General features: G+C 48.3%; 1 protein-coding gene across 2 annotated transcripts; it reads left to right on the plus strand.

Moving 5' to 3' along the window:
• Positions 1–45: 45 nt before the first annotated feature.
• NONO (non-POU domain containing octamer binding) lies at positions 46–13,306 on the plus strand (the record flags this gene model as incomplete). 2 transcript variants are annotated; one of them, XM_079542070.1, is made up of 11 exons in its annotated part: positions 46–159; positions 558–693; positions 3,192–3,412; positions 4,359–4,660; positions 6,584–6,679; positions 7,647–7,843; positions 7,991–8,075; positions 8,828–8,930; positions 9,872–9,914; positions 10,568–10,677; positions 13,169–13,306. In XM_079542070.1, 11 exons carry the CDS (start codon positions 46–48, stop codon positions 13,304–13,306), a joined length of 1,545 nt encoding a protein of 514 aa, XP_079398196.1. The 2 variants fall into 2 exon arrangements, with proteins under 2 accessions (XP_079398196.1, XP_079398197.1); XM_079542071.1 differs by lacking the exon at positions 46–159 and having other exon boundaries at positions 567–693; positions 3,219–3,412.
• Positions 13,307–17,067: the final 3,761 nt, after the last annotated feature.

Below are 17,067 nucleotides of genomic sequence, written 5' to 3' on the forward strand. Positions count from 1 at the left end.
TCGCTCGTCTCCTTTGTCTCTCTGCTCGCCTCTCAACCCAGCGTGATGCCCGCCGCGGTGATTGGCAGCGCGCGCTGCGGGCCGCCGCCGAAACGCGGCCAATCGGCTCCTCGCAAAGAGCCGCCGGCCCGCCTCGGCCCGCCCCGCCACGATAGGCCGGTGAGTGGCGGCGCGCGCGACCAATGGGAGCGCGGCGTTCGCGGCGGGGAGGCCAATGGGAGCGCGGGTGGAGGCCGCGAGGTTAGGTTGCGCGAGTTCCGGCCGCGCGCGCGCTGCTCTCAGGGCCGCTGCGGGGCCGAAGGGCCGCGATTCTCCTCGTCGCCGCCGTCCGCCGCCAGGTGAGGCCGCGGCCGGCGCGGGGCCACCGCTCGGGGCCGTTCCGCCGCGGGGCCGGGCGCGCCGGCTCGGTCTCCGCCGCCGAGGCCTTCCGCGGCCTAGCGCGGCCCGCCCCGCCCCGCCGCCGCACGCGGCCGCCGAGCCTCGCCGAGGCGCTGCCGGAGGGGTTCGGGGCCGCGGAGCCTCGGAGCCGCCGCCTATCGGTGCGTGTCCCCCCGCAGGTGGGCAAGATGCAGGGCAACAAGGGCTTCAACATGGACAAACAAAACCATGCGCCGCGGAAGCAGCACCAGCACCAACACCAGCAGCACCCGCCGCCCTCCATCCCCGCCAACGGGCAGCAGGCCAACAGCCAGAGTGAGTCCCGCAGCGCCTGGGATCGGGGCTGCCGCTCTCGTTGTGTCTATGGGTTCCTTTTTGTGCGGGTTGGTAGGATCGTAGAATGGCCTGGGTTGCAAAGGACCACGGTGCTCATCTAGTTCCAACCCCCTGCTGTGTGCAGGGTCGCCAGCCAGCAGACCAGGCTGCCCAGAGCCACATCCAGCCTGGCCTTGAATGCCTGCAGGGATGGGGCATCCACAACCTCCTTGGGCAACCTGTTCCAGTGCCTCACCACCCTCTGGGTGAAGTGAAGAAAAAGGGTTCCTTTTTGTGCGGGGTTCTCCGGGGAAATTCGCATGCACTTTGAAGGCTTTCAGTTCTTAGTGGTGTTTCCATCCCCGCAGATGAATTCAGGCAGCGTTCAGCCCGTTCCTTTTTTACTCTCTTTCCACAAAAGGGTTTCTCAATGCGCTTTTCCTTAAATGTGAAGGAAGCAGAGCTGCTCTCTCTGCAGACACAGTTGTCCTTAGAGTCATAGAATCGCTTAGGTTGTAAATCTTATAAAAGATTTCTGGGCTCATTGTGTCCACTTGTGCCCACTGAGCCTTGTTCCCCTCAGCACTGTTGTTCACAGCCACAAAAACTCAGTTTTACCATGGAAGGTCCCCGAGATGCTCAGGAGCACGTAAGAATGCCTCACTGTGCACAAACAGCTGCCCTCAGTGCTGCGTTTCTCTCTACTTGAGGGTGTTTCTGAGTTCTTATCAGAGTTCTTAATCAGCACGGGCTGCGGCTCCGTCAGTTGGTGTTCAGAGAGTGGTTCTGAGCTGAAGCACTGTGTGCTAATGGAGCCCTGTCCAACCCGGCCCCGTGGGCCACAAGTGTAGTTCAGTGCAGCCCCATCGTGTTGGCGGGATGGGAGCAGGTGCTCTGGTTGTATTCCAGTTTTTTCTGTTGAAGTCTTTCTGCTCAGTTTTCAAAACAAAGATCCCAAAGTCACACCTGCGCTTCGCTTTCTCAGAAGCGTTTTCTGAGCTCACTGCCCCTCCAGTTGTGTTCCTTATGCACGGTTCCCTTGGTTTTTTTTGTCCTCCTTGCAGGTTGAAAGGAGCCCCTCTCACCCCCATGCAGGCAGACAGCAGGCTAATAAAAAATGCATGGGTTTTTTATGAAGTGATCCTGTTAAGCAGGTTCATGGGAGATGGTAGAACAGGGTGGCCGACTGCTGTGCTTCCAGTTAGTCTGGAAACACTACAGCAGTCATCAGTGTGTTCTTAGGAGGTCAACTCGGAGGGGCAGCCTGCATCTTGCATCCCTCTGATCTAATTAAGGTGGAACAGTGATGCTCAGTTAAATCACAGGCCTTGCAGTTGAACCCAAATACTTTTGGTAGTGGCCTGGAGAAGTTCACAGAACAAAGCACTTCACCTTGTGATTTCTGCATGATGTAAAGAACTTACTGTTCTCTATAGATACGTCAGTCTCACTTCTTTAGTTGTAGAGGAGTGCTTGTACTCATAAAAGTGTGGTCCTTAGCCACTGTCTGCATGCACAGCCCATTCTGGTCAGTATCACACTCTTGTTTGAATCAAACCACTCGGGTTTATTTCTTGTGGCCATGAAGTGTCTCCTTTGCAAAGCAATTGGGGGAGGGCTCGATGTGTAGAGTGCTGGTGTCAAATAAATAGAAGAGAGGAATTAAAAAGCGTGAAATACCTTCCCACAGCTTGTGGAGGGCTCCTGTATGCCTTTAAGAAAGGGGGCAGAGTCAGGCAACCTTCACGTGGGATCTGCAGCTTCCAGGGTCATGCTAGATTCTTGCTGAACTGAGGGCTAAAGAGTGCATGTGGGATTGAGGGTGTTGATGTAAGCACTGCTGTTTATTATTGTTAGATGTGGCATTACTTAGGAAATACAGATTTTGTGTAACGAACTCTGTAATTTGTCTGAGGTCTCACCTAAGGGGCTGTTTATATGTTTTTGTTATTTTCACCATCCCAGCCTTCTCTTCAGCTTGGAACCCAAGGCTCTGGAACCCAAATCCCATCCTGTTCAGTACCATCCATCTAAAATGTCACCTGTCTGAGCAAAGCTAACTCCTCTACGTATTTCTTTTTGGTGCTCTGGGTTGTTTGCAGCACAATACCTGATTGCTGGTCGAACTGCAGCTTCCCTGTAATCATTCAGGTTGTAACAGCAAAATCCTGTAGTGTGACTGCAATTGCTTTTATTGTGGGCCAGTCGTCTTAGGCAGATCTCCAAAGCTGAGTGAAAACTCTCACGTTACTCCAAGCTCTGGCGTTTCTGTTATTTTTTTTTTTTTTCAGTTCTAAACTGTATTTCACTGCTGTTGATGAGATTCAGGCAGGTTTTCTTTAAGAAAAACCTTTGTTGTGAAATAGAATCCTCCTATTGCTGAAGAGATGGCTGGGGGGGTTTGAGACCTGAGTGAGGGGGTGGTATTGCCTGTATTTGTCCTGTGTCTCTGTGTTCACTGTGACGAAACCTAATGGAATTTATCCCCCCAACTGTAGAGCAGCTGTGTACCTTATTCCCCTCAGATGAAGGCCTGACCATCGACCTGAAGAATTTCCGGAAACCTGGGGAAAAAACCTTCACCCAAAGAAGCCGCCTCTTTGTGGGCAATCTGCCCCCAGACATTACAGAGGAAGAGATGAGAAAGTTATTTGAGAAGTATGGCAAGGCAGGGGAAGTCTTCATACACAAGGACAAAGGCTTTGGCTTCATCAGGCTGGTGAGTGCCCTGCTGCCCTAGGGGTGTTTTGGTGGCAGTGAACAGCAGAGGGGTGTCAGAGCTTCGAGTACAGATGTGCAGATATCTTGCTCACTGAGCTGCTGGTGTTCAGTGACCTGGGATCATGGATTAGCTTCTCCAAGTGGTTTGTCTGGAGCATGGTGTAAGGTGTGTGAATTCAGGCAGCTTGTGGCAGGATGCAGAGATGTTAGTGGAGTTATTCTGGAATCAGCTGATAGAAGGAAAACATGAACAGTGCTGTTACAGAGCAGGTAGACTTCTGTCTCCTGGAAGGGCACAAACGTGATGTGTCTGTGAACACAGAGCATCACACAACATTACTGGGGTGACAAATGCTTTGGAGGTGGGGGAAAGCCTCCAGATAATCACCTTGAAATATGGCTGGGAGGGCGGAGAGTGAGCTGCAGACATAACAGAACGGTTCTCAGACCTGTGGCTCAGGTGCTGTCTGTCTGAAAGCCCCACTGTGAGTGGGAAGTTCCAGAGTCTTTGGGCATTTTACTGTAGCACAAACTTCTTGGCAGTGATGTATATGAATCTGGAGTAGGATGTCTTTCATGGATTGTCACACAGCAAGTTTCCTTGAACAATGTGTGACACTTTAATTGTTACTATTTAAAACAAATTAATAAGCGCATTTCTTAGAAGACTCTGTTGCTCTAATTGAGTTACATCTGATAGATAATGATAACTTGTTTGCTTTGTTACTACTGGTTACTGGATAAGGCTTCCATCTAATGTTTCTTTTTCCCCTCCAAACTCTATGTGTGTCTTCAGAGCCATTGACAGCAGAGAATGGCTATGAGGGCATGTTTTAAAATGCTGTCTTCTCAATGAAATGCTCAGGGGAAACGTCTGTGACAGTTGTGTACGTAGCTGATTCCATGCTGCTCTGAGAGCTTCAATGGTGACTTTTTATCTTCAGGAAACTCGCACTCTGGCAGAGATTGCAAAAGTGGAACTAGACAACATGCCTCTCCGTGGGAAGCAGCTCAGGGTGCGCTTTGCGTGCCACAGCGCATCGCTGACAGTCAGGAACCTGCCTCAGTTCGTGTCCAATGAGCTCCTGGAGGAAGCCTTCTCGGTGTTTGGCCAGGTGGAAAGGGCTGTGGTGATTGTGGATGACAGAGGGCGATCCTCTGGGAAAGGCATTGTGGAGTTCTCAGGGAAGCCTGCTGCCAGGAAAGCCCTGGACAGATGTAGTGATGGCTCTTTCCTGCTGACGACGTAAGTGTGGAGGGCGAGGAGTTGCATGGATGTGTGCAGGTTGATGGGTGCTGTTGGCTTGTGAGCAATGTTTCTTAGAAGCAGTGGGGGCAGATGAGCCATGGGGCAAGAGATCGTTTGCCCAGGGAGAATTTTACTTAGCTTCTTTTCCAGCAAGAGTGAACATATGCTGAAACTCGAGCCTCAAATCTTCCTTTTGGAAAGCCTGCTGGTGGGGTCAGCGTGCAAAGCTGCCCAGTGAGCTCCTGGTAGATAAAGGTGCCTTAGAGCAATTGAAGCATCTTGTAACAAGCAAGAGGTGCTTCAGAAACCACCCATGGCACTGGCTGGAAACAAAGCTCAGGGTGTTAATTGTGCACGCTGGTGCGGGGCTGGGATCCACGCTGTGAGTGCTGCTGAGACAGAGTGCTGGTCTGCTGCTCTGCGAGCACGGATCTGTCTGAGCTGCTGGTCAGATGGGTGGGTTGTTCTGGGTTTAGCAGTAGTGAAATAATTTTCCTCGTGCTTAAATACCGTAAGGCAACAGAGGACATCATGTGAATGTGCACAAGTGAGTGACTGACCCTGGATATCTCCATGGAGCACTCCTTGTTGCTTTAAAAATGGGGGGTGGTTGGCCATCTTTGGTATTTTGAGAGTAGAAACTGTTTCTTCTGTGTGTGTCCCTAGAATTTAATAATGAAACACTGCCTGAAGTTGAGCTGTATTGATAATTTCAGAAGTAATTTTGTGATCATTGTGCTCTCACTTCTCTCCTTTTTCTTGAGGAGTGGGAAGCTGTGTATGGCACAGCAGTATTCAATGCATTCAGTTTCAAAAAGCAGCTTTCTGTTGTTTTTGTTTTGTTTTCCCATTGCAGTTTCCTGCCTGAGACTCTTTGGGAGCAGCCATTGGAGTTGCAGTTCTCAGCAGCAGGGTTGCTGCCAGGGTGCTCTGGGGCTCTCTCAGTTCATTTGCATTATTTACTCCCTGCCTTCTTGCTGATTCAGAAATATGTAGTCTGAAAGAACCATGAAAACAAATTGAGCACTGCCAGTATGTAAGAGAGAGCACCTGGGGGGCAATGCTCACTCTTTTTCTAGCACTCTGCACTGGTTTTTATTATGTGGGATGAGGAGCCAGTTTGTTGCTTATTTCTACATGTGGTTTGGTTGTGATTGGAGTTATTTACTGCCATGAACTAGGACAAAGCAGCAGCTACATGAGCTGGCTGGAATAGATGAGTTCACATTGGAAAATAAGGCAGTTGATACTGGCATATATCACCTTAAGCTGGAAAACTGCTGTGGACCTTCAGCCTCTCGTGTCCTGTCTTTCTACTGGAGCCTGAGCACTGCTTGCTCCTCAGCATAGCATGACTGCTTCTTCCATTTCCAAAGCTGTGGCAAATGGGTTAAGAAAGAGAAGCTGAGGGTGCGAGTGGTGTCTGTGCTGCAGTGGGAAGCTGATTGTGAGATAATTGGTATTATTAATTAATTTTCTTCTTCACGCAGAGATGAGGAGGGCAGAAGCTCTCAGGTGCAGTGTCTGTTGTGAAGCATGCCAGTGGATTTCTAGGGAGATTAAGGCAGGGCCCAACAGGAGCTGGCAGAGCTCTGCTGTTTGGCAGTAACAAACAGCATGTGGTGATCTCTCCAAGAGGGTGTGAGTGGTACAGCCAGTGATCTGCAGCAAGGAGTAGTGTTACTCCTCACCATAGGCAGCTGTGAACAGGACACGCACAGCCCGTGGTTGGTCATGTAGCAAGGGAAGAAAGGGGGAGAAAATTCAGGTTTCACTTTGGTTCAGATCCCTGACTGCTCTGAATTTCATTGAGCAGCACTAAAAGCAGTATTTTATAGGTTCAGACTTCGTGTACAGGGTTTCCTGTAATGCAGGCTTATTCTAGAGTTGTCCTCAAAGCATCTCATCTTTTCTTTATAGATTCCCTCGGCCTGTGACTGTGGAGCCCATGGATCAATATGATGATGAAGAGGGGCTACCAGAAAAACTTGTCATCAAAAACCAGCAGTATCACAAGTATGTGCTTTCCACAGGGGACACTGTGGGCTCCAGGACATTGTCCTGCTTGAGCCTTAGGAAGGTGCTCATGCACTGTTCCCTTGCCCTGGTGAGCTGAAAGGAAGTGGTGTTTCTGGATCCACTCTGCTGGATGAGACTGGCAGCCTCTATGTACTTCTTTATAAGTGTTTGTCTGCTTCTGTTCTTGGAGTAGAAAATGGTGTCAGGTTGGGGTGTGTTCTCCTTGGTCGGATGAGAAGCTGAAACAGAGACTTAAATTATTAGCTCTAAGCACTATGGACAGTCTGGAGAAAAAAAGAGACTTAAAGTCACAGTGAAGACAGAAGGAATAGTGTGAAGAGCATTAAGGGATTATAGGGCTGTGCAGGAGGAAGGCCACTGTCTTTGAGGGCTTCCTGGTGTAAGCAGGTATCGTGTGGTCACGGCAGTGGAATCAGTAAACCATGTGAGGTCATACATTTTACAAGTAAGGAGAATGAGAGCTGCAGGAGCCCTGAGGATGCATGAGGAAGAGATGCATGCTCCAGGTGCAGGGGTGCAGAAATCAGCAAGGTGAACTTGCACCTTTGGGCTTTGTGTGTTTCTGGGGTAAACCTGTCCATAAGATGTGCAGCAGGAGCAAAGCCTGTTTGATTCAAGAGAATGTCTGAATTTCCTTCACCCAGTATCTTGGTGTCTTAGGAACACAGTGTCATTACTTGGTATGGGAGATGACAGGGCGCTTGTTTTCTGCCTAAATTTCTTCTTTCAATAACAGCAGTTTTTCGAGGGGGGAAGAAGTGGCATCAAAAGCACAGCTATTTGTGCAAAAACAGGGGGCACAGAGGTTTCCTGTTTGTTGCAGTGAGACGCATTTCTAACTGACAAAAGGATCTGCCACTGCATTTGCACACAAACAGTTATTTTTTTTCTTAGTTCCTCTTCGCTTTGTTGAAGCATTCACTGGCTCTTCCTTGCTTGACAGGGAGCGTGAGCAACCTCCTCGGTTTGCACAGCCTGGCAGCTTTGAGTATGAGTATGCCATGCGTTGGAAGGCTCTAATAGAGATGGAGAAGCAGCAGCAAGAGCAGGTAGATCGTAACATCAAGGAAGCTCGAGAGAAGCTGGAAATGGAAATGGAAGCAGCTCGCCATGAGCACCAAGTTATGCTCATGAGGCAAGGTACCAGTCTGAGATAACTGTAATGGCAGATCAAGACCCTCCAGCATCCCAGGATGAGTGGCTCAGTAGGCTGATGGAGCCTGCTGAAGCTGAGCTGTGGCACGGCTGCTTGATTTTAACCAACTGCGGATCTGTCATCTTTCACAGATTTAATGAGACGCCAGGAGGAGCTGAGGAGGATGGAGGAATTGCATAACCAGGAAGTACAGAAACGTAAACAGTTGGAAATCAGGTGAGGAGGCAGTTCTGAAACTGTGGGTCTGTTACGATACGGAAGAAAGCTTCTCCAGTTCACTAATTGCTCAAGCGGACAACTTAATTGCTACCTAAAGAGGGGCTGTTGTTTCTGGCCTTTTCTGTTAATAGGGGGAGTGTACATCTGGTTTAGGATGGAAGAGTTCCTTCTGAAGGTGAAGGACGCTGCGTAGTATTAGGTTGGGTTTTTTTGTTTGTTTTAATTCTCTATCTCAGTTTAGCTCCTTGACCAAGGCAGAGTCAAAAAATGAGAATCTGTGCAGCAGCTTTAATGCTGCAGGATGGGAAGCCCCATCTGGTATCTTATCTGACTTCTCATTTGGGAGGTAACTTAGTCTCAGACATTTCTCTCTCCATTCCAGCTCTTCGCTGTCTCAGGGTTATTGTAAGAAGCTCCATGTGGTCCTCCAGTTTACTTCTGTAATACAAGGAGCTTGAGAATTATCTGGCTTTTATGCACTGTATTGCACATAGTTAGCACGTACTTGGAGCTGCTGTGTACATGGGTGAGCTTGGGTCTGTTTTTATAATGAATTCCTTAAAACTGAGCGTGTTGAGAACTGCTCATGGATGTTTGTTTTCATCACAAGGTGCCTAATGTCTTACAGCTTCAGCAGAACCGTGTTTTTAACGCTGCAGCACGTCTCCAAAACAAGAGCCTGCTAGGCAGCACTGTGATGCAAATGACTGGTGTGTGCTGTGCTGAGCATCCTTACCTCTTTTTTCCAGGCAAGAGGAAGAACGCAGGCGCCGTGAGGAAGAAATGAGAAGGCAGCAGGAAGAGATGATGAGGCGCCAGCAGGAAGGCTTCAAGGGGAACTTTGCCGACGCGGTACGAGCGGCCCCTTCCCCACTGCATCCACATCAGTAGAATTTTGCCCTTCCCAGCATGGGGCTTTCTGTGAATACTTAAGATGTTGGTTGAGAGACTCTGTACTCACTACATCCTACGCTCACTTGTTGATTCCCTTTAATCTTAATAGTTTTGTCTGGAGAATGTAGCTAATGCAGTTACTGTCCAACTGCTGTTTATGTAGGTCTCACAGAATCACAGAATGGCCTGGGCTGGAAGGGACCTCAAGGATCATGAGTCTCCAACCCCCTGCCACACGCAGAGCCACCAACCTCCACATTTCATAGCTGCCCAGGGCCCCGTCCAACCTGGCCTTGAACACCTCCAGGGATGGACAGGGCATCCACAGCCTCTCTGGGCAGCTGTTCCAGCACCTCACCACTCTCTCTATAAAGAACTTCCCCCTGACATCCAGCCTCAATCTTCCCTCTCTCAATTTAAAGCCATTTCCCCTTGTCCTGCTGCTATCTACCCTTTGAAAGCCCTCCCGAGGTCGTGGCTGTGTGGTGAGGTGTATGTGTGATGTGTGCCCTAAGCTCACTGGCTGGCATTTTGTAGAAGTGGCCCAGTGCTGCATTTGTTACGTAAGCTTGAATTCCTTCCAACAGGAAAAGCTGAAAAGCTTCTTAGCTATGCTGAGGAAGTAGCAGCACTGATTCTTTACAGTGTGTTACTGCTGCTCAGCAGATCTCACCAGGCAGGTGTCAGGTATCTCTTTGTGCAGCAGTTTAGTACAGTCCCTCCACGTAGCTTTGCTTTGCTGCTCGATGTTGTACCATGAAAGAATAGATCTGCTCTTGAAATACACCCTAGGAATGACTTTTCTGTGCAGTAACAAAGAGCCCAGAACACAACGTATTTGTGACTTCATTAAGAAAAACTCCGTTTTCTTCATTGTTTGAAATGAGTCTCTTTTCCAGAGGGAGCCACCAGACATGCGAATGGGACAGATGGGAATGGGAGGTAAGTGTGGTCTGATGGTTTTCTTTGTTGTTGCTGGGGTTTTTTTGTGGCCCTCCTCATTTCTATGCATGTTTATTTCCTTCTCTACAAAAATCCGTGACTTGTTGAGTGGTTTTGTTTTATTTGCTCCTTGGAGAGAATTACTCTGACAGTTTCTAAGGTTAGTGACAGGAAGCAATTATACTACAGGAAATACAACAAAAGCTGCATGCGAGGCAGTATAGATGTGAAAGCTCAGTGAGCAGAAGTCTTGATTGAAATTGCTGTCAGACCCATATGTGAATAAGAAATGTGTACTGATAAAGAAAGTGGTACAATGTGAACCAACCTGCCCTTGATCCCAGGCAGTAATCTCAGTTGTGTCTTTCCATGTTTTGACTACGTGATCTGGAGTTTCAGGCCTTGTGCATAAGAGTGAGAAGGCCATGGAGCAGTGGTTCATGGCAATGGTGGCCATCAGAATTTGCTGTAGCTTCAGATAACAGTGGAATGCAAAACCAGTTTATCGTGACCTAATAGCGCTCGTTAGTAAATCAGGACTCTGTCCCTGCATCCAACACTGCAGGAAGCTCATGTGGTGCTTTGTGGTTTTGGAGCGACAAGGAGACCCCAGCTTCCTCTTTGTTTGCTACAAATAAGGCTTTGTTTTCCAGGTACCATTGGCATGAACAACAGAGGGGCGATGGGTGGCACCAACGTTCCTGCTGCTGCGCCTCCTGCAGCTGGTCCTGGAGCCATGATACCCGATGGAGCCATGGGAATGGTAATGCATCTCCAGCTGTGCACCTTTGAAGCGTGCATGATGTTGTTTCCCTTGCTCAGCACTGTGCTCTTGAGGCTTGTTGCCCCCCCCAGACCCAATACCTGGCTGCTGCTGAGATCTGTCTGAGTTCATCTTGCTATTTGTTGGTGTTTTTGAGGATTTAACCACAGCGTCCTTCTTACGTTACCTCGAATGTAGGTACTGCTAAAACCTTTGTTAGAAGGATCCTAGCAGTCATTTGTAGCCATTTCTTAAATGGTTTATTGGGAAGCACTCAGAATGTTTGGAGACACAGGATCTTGAAGCATAAAGCTGAGCTTTCAGGAGCGTTCTGTCCAAAACTCATTTCTGAAAACACTAAGTTCCCATGCTAATAAGCTGAAATGATTACAGTAATAATGAGGATGCAGAAGTGAGTTCAGATAATTTGCTTAGGAAGTGAGGAGCAAAGAATCGGTGGTGGCTATGCTTGTGTATTTGCTTTTTTTAGGTTTTATATAGATCTTATTTTTAAACTGCGTATATTTGCAAAAGGTCTCTGTGACTCTTCTTGTGGGGCAAAGAAAGCTGAAGTGCTTGATTGGCCAAAGTGAAGGGTGGATCTCCAGATCCTTGTGAGCACAGTGCAGGTTTACACCCCATTGACCTCCAATGGTCCTCACTCATACAGACCTTAAGTGTTTGGAAACCTCAGGCAGCCTCCCAGCTGAGATATGCCACTGCTGACTTACGAAGAGAAAGGCCTAGGGAGAATTCTGAATGCAAATTGAAAATTTCAATACAGCTCATGGAAATCAGAAGTTCCATTCATTACAAATCCTTTGCAAAAGATGAGAAAAGTTGGCTTATTTTCTCTTACGTAGGAAACCCGCAAACTGCTTCAGTACCAGTGACGTGAAATGAAGTGACGAAGGAACGTAATTCCAGAGCTGATAGGAGCTGAAGTCTGTTGTTCTGAAACATACAGACTTGTCACTACGTGCTGCAGCTAGCTTGCAAAAAGTCTGTTTGCTAAATTTCCATAGGAGTGTAGGAAAAATGCTTCTAAGAATAACATCTGATCCTGGGGGATGTTGAGATACCACTGAGATCAAATGAAACATCAGGGTGTTTAGACAGGAGTTACAGTTGCTGCATTAGGAGTTTCAGTGGTGAATGGTAACTGCGCAGGTGTGCTGGCTTGTTACAAATGAGAGGTAAAAGTGTTGCTTCAGGTTCTGTGGGAGTTGTTGGGGGTGTCAGGTTTAACTGGGGAAGCGGTGTCTGCACACAGGCACTGTGCTGAGGGCTGCCTTGGCAAGGTGAGGAAATTGAACTGCTGGCCCTCATTTGGCTGTTACTGTTTCTATGAAGATAAAGCTGTGATGCTCCGTGTCTGCAGCTTGCAACTGTGGGAGCTTTCTTATCTTGCAAGTGAAGTTCAGTCCAGTGAAGCAAATAGGGTAGGGTGGAGGTGACCTGGTAGCTGTACTGGGAAGGAGGGACGGTGCTCAGGAATTGGAGCTCTGGTGGTAGGCATTGAGGGCTTTACTGCAGGGCTTTGCAACAGATAATTGCTTTGGTGGCATCTGTCATCCCTGTCCCTCAGACAGAGGATTGATCCTCTCACAGGGCAGCTCTTCCAGTCAGGTTTATTCATCTCGAGCAGCTCATAATCCTTGTTTAAATAAAAAAGCAAACAAACTAACAAAACAAACAATAGAAAATGTGTTAAGATCAGTATGTTGGAGTAAGGCCACCCAGACCAAAAGCAATGGGCTGTTTCTCCAATGGCCAGAAAGATGGATAGTTTTTTAGGTAACTTTGTCCAGGCCAGGTGCTTAGTTTGACTTACTGAGTCACTGCATTCCAGTCCTTGGGTGTTTTTCAGACCAGATGGGCTGAAGCTGTGTCTGACCTGATCTGCCCTCCCAGCTGACTCAGCTTGGAGCAAAGGTTGGATGGGGACTTTGTGAGGTACCTTCCAAGCTGAGCAATCCTTTGCTCTTCTCCCTGCTGGAAGGAAGAGGCTGTGCAGTAGCATTGCCTTAACTGGGAGGTGGGAGAACCGAGGAATGGAAATAGAGGGATATGGGCAAGCCACAGGATCAGTATTTCAGACTTATCTTGGATTCACAGCATTGTCTACGTCTGGATTGTGATAGTGCTGCGTTATCAGTGTGCTGCTCCTCATTTACATTCAGTTTGGGTGAGGAAATATGATGGAAATGTAAATTCCTCTCCCAGACTGTTACTCACACGTTCCACAGCAGGGCAGTGGCTGGGGATGGTGTATGAGCTGCTTTCCAGTATGCTCGACTCCAGGATATGTGGGGAAGGGTCCTGCAATGCTGAACTGCAATTAGAGCCTTCTCAGCCCGGTTTTGGGGTCAGTTTTGATGGCTGAGGGTAGTTTATAGCAAGATAAACGGAAATTGCAGGATTTGGACAAGATTTGAACCAATCAGAATGGCTTCTAACTGCTGTCTTCCATCTTGCTTCTTCAATACAGACTCCACCACCGCCTGCGGATCGCTTTGGGCAGGGCAGCACGATGGAAGGCCTGGGAGCCATGGGAGGGAACCCTCCTGCCTTCAACAGAGGAAATCCAGGGGGGGAATTTGGCCCCAACAAGCGTCGCAGATACTAACAGGATGAAGCTGCCCCCTGCACTTGCCCCAAAGAGGAAATGAATCTTGGCAGGCCGTACAGGGTTCTACTCAGGGGGTGGGTATCCGGATAGTCGATTAGGGCCTGCTTTGGTTAAGCCACTCTAGGATGAGGGGAGTGCAGTCTGACTGAGAAACGTTTTATAGAGAATTTCATGTGGTGCATTCCTACACTTTCAATGTGAAAATGGATTCAGGGAGGCTGCCGTCGTTGTTCTCTAACGGTAAAATCTGGCAAGGACTGCGATGCCTTCACCATTCCAGGTGTCCTGTTTGCAGCTGGAGTCCTGAGGCAGAACTAGATACAACTGCAGTAAGTCTTGGCTTTTTTTTTTTTAATTCTTTCCTTAGTGTAGCACAGGGAAGGATTCTCTGGAGAACTAGGGCAGCATCTGGGTACTTTGCAGCTCCCGTGATTCTGTAAATTGATATTGCTCCAAACGATCCATCATACAGTGAATTGGAGAGATCTTTATGTTCATTTTATTTCTGTTCTTTTTTTTTTTCCTCCTAACTTGTAGTTACTCTTTTTATCTGGACCATCTGTTTCTTTAAAGTAGTTGACCGTCGTGTGCAGCCTGAGTGGCTGGGAGGATCTGGTTGGGATGAACTTTTTGATAATGTGTTGTATCGCTGTTTATTTTTACTGGTAGTAAAGTACAATCTATTGGACAAAAGATACTGTATCTCATGCTGAAGATTTAACTGAAACAAATGTTTGTATAATCTTAACCTTGCCTGTCTTTTGTGTAGAAGTACTACAAGATTTTTTCATTTAGTGTAAACTGTTTGAACACAAGCTGTAATTGTCCCACTAACAAGTTTGAGTTTGTCTGAGGAATGTTACAGGAATGCATTATTAAAGTGGATTTTAAGCCTTTTTTATCTGCTGTGCTGTCTCTTCTGTTTTTGGGGTATTTTTCTTTTCCACTAAAATGCATGTGTGTGGATTAAAGTAAGTCAAGCATCAGATTATGGAGCAAATCCTGCGTTGGTCAATAAATGGGGTTTTAAGCCCTGAGAATTTTCTAACAGTTCTCCTCGTCACCCAGTGAGTTTTGTTTGTGCTTTGGAATGAGAACTTCAGCACTGAAGAGTAGAATAAGAGCAGCTGTGATGCGTGTGGGTGATGGCTGCAGTGCAGGCACAGAAGCTGAATGTTGGTGCTTGTTGGTGCATCACCAGGACTGCGGTGTTCAGTGCTGTCTGACAGCAGGGCGCTGCTGTTTGTGCCACATCAGAGCCTGAGCAGCACGCAGGGCTTTCTGTAGGGCTCTGACCTCTGCTTGGGGCAGGAAGCTGAGCACTTGTCACTGCCAGTGGCGACAGCGTGTTTAATGTTGTGCAATGCATGAGGGAATCTGCAGGGCCAGGAGTCCTCACTGCCTCTCTTCTTTAGTTAGAGCTCTTGAGTTGAGGCAGGGGAGAGGGGAGAGCGGGGAGGAGAGCTTAGGAAGAGGTTTAGATGGAGAAGTGTGGGAGAGTTGCAGCCTTAGAGCATGAGGAGCTGCCTTACAGACTTAAAAATAATAGGGAAGATGAAAGCATTTGTCAGATGAATGCGGTACCAAGGCAACAGCTTTTAGAAACTCAGGTTTGGCCTGTAGGTACCCTGTTAAAATAGGGGTGAGATGGTGGTTCTGAAGGCTTTCATTGGTTTACACCTGTCACTTGATTAATTGTAATTAGCCTGTAATTGCATGATTGATAAACGATTGGAGAGAGATTACAGCTGCTGCTCTTGTTTCCATTGCTTATTTCCATGTTTGACAGCAGCAGCATGAGCATCTGGCATGCTTGGCTGATACAGCATTTAATGGCGCTTCTGAGAGGGGTTATGATTTACCTGCTCTCACCTGTCTTTGCTTGAGTAGAGCCCCAAAAATGTGGCTAGAATGCCTCTCCTCGTGGAGGAGCTGCCTCTGCTCTTTGCCTCCTGGCTGGAATGTCACAGGCTTTCCCTAAAGCAGAGTGGCTGGTAAATAGATATTTTGATTCCAAAATAGGAAATAGTAAAAAGAAGCTGTGAAGTTACACTCAACTGTGTGCGTTGTCTCAGTCTTCTGCCTGTTGTTCTGCTTGGTTTGTTAGTGAGTTGTGCAAGAAGTCCCTGCCTTGGTTGGGTATTGAGGGAAGTTCTTTACAGAGAGAGCGGTGAGGTGCTGGAACAGCTGCCCAGAGAGGCTGTGATGCCCCGTCCATCCCTGGAGGTGTTCAAGGCCAGGTTGGATGGGGCCCTGGGCAGCCTGGGCTGCTCTGAAATGTGGAGGTTGGTGGCCCTGCCTGTGGTGGGGGATTGGAGCTTCGTGATCCTTGAGGTCTCTTCCAACCCTGGCCATTCTGTGATCCTTGGGGAAGCCATAGAGCTCAAGTATGTGGGTACTCCAGCCACTGCCTCAAGTGTCAGGTGAGGATGGGCAGGTTACTAAGGGAGAAAATGGATGTAACAAAGGGGGGGAGATTTAGCACTGCTCAATGTTCATCTAATACAGGTTTCAGTGAAAATGGAGGATCTGTTGACAGCAAAGGAAGAAACTAAAGCTGTGTCCCACTGAGTGCTGGGAAGAGCTGCTCTCATCTAAGATGGAAGAAACTGAAAACCTGCACTGAGGATCTGGGAAGGGAATCATAAAGGAATTCATTATTGCTGCTTGCAGAGGCACTCGGCAGGAAGGAATGGCACCATGGACTGCTTGCAGTGCAGAAGCTTTGAAGGCAGAGTGCAGGAACAAGAGGGGCTGCATCGCTCCAGAGCAATTCCAGACCCTGGAGCTGCCGAAGCACTGCTGCTGCCATTGCTTGGGTAAGGCAGCTGCTGCAGCTCTACAGAGTGGGTTCTGTCTGAGCACTGCCCAGATGTGCTGAAATGCAGCCAGTGAGCAGAAGAGTGTGTCTGACTGCGTGCTTCTGCAGATCATTGGCTGTTAAATAGCTGCAGACAGAAAGTATTTCAACTGTCACAGGAGATACCGCTGCCTTTTGCTGTTGTTCCTGATCAACTTGGTTAAAATGCACTCGTACAGCCCTCAATCCATCACGAACTGATACTGCATGAGTGCATTCAAAGTGTATCTGGACAATCCAGCTGGAACCAGTACTTTTGTCACATCAGGTAGACAGCAATTTCCTTTTCTTCTTCCTGACGCACAGGAGCTCACCAGAAGCTGCCTTTTATTATAGAAAGCCACAAATGGTGGTTTTATCTCATGAACCACCTTCATAACTCCAAAGAAGGTGTTTCCTGTGGCCGTGCTGAACGGAGCCACCATTCCCCCCTTTTTTTCCCCATGTTTGATGGCTGTGAGAGCCAGAGCCAACTGAAAGGAGAGCAAGAAAGCAGTGCAGCTCAGCCCTGGTGGAGCTGTGCCTTTGGGGCCTCCTTCCATCACTGTGCCTGGCCTCCCTGCTCTGTGTGATGCTTGTAGGGACTGCTTCAAGGCAACAGCACCCTCCAAAGGAAGGTTTTCATGCTGGGTGCCAGCTGAGGGTGAGAAAAGTGAATCTTCAGGCTGCACTTGATTCTTTTTGGAGCAGTTCCTTGCTAAGGACTGTCTGTGCTTTCTGGTGAGGAATAGTATCTGTGTGAGTGAGCACTAGAGTAAAGCAGCAGCTCACCTCTGAGGAGGTGGAACTACGTTGGGGAGCGAGAATCAGCCTGGAATACAGCAAGAAAAGTCTGCCCCAGTATTACTGCATGCTCACCCAGTGAGAGCAGAGTGCTGGGGTGACAGCCCAGCTGCAG

The sequence above is a fragment of the Tetrao urogallus genome (genome assembly GCF_951394365.1).
Source record: "Tetrao urogallus genome assembly, chromosome: 13".
Classification (NCBI taxonomy): domain Eukaryota; kingdom Metazoa; phylum Chordata; class Aves; order Galliformes; family Phasianidae; genus Tetrao; species Tetrao urogallus.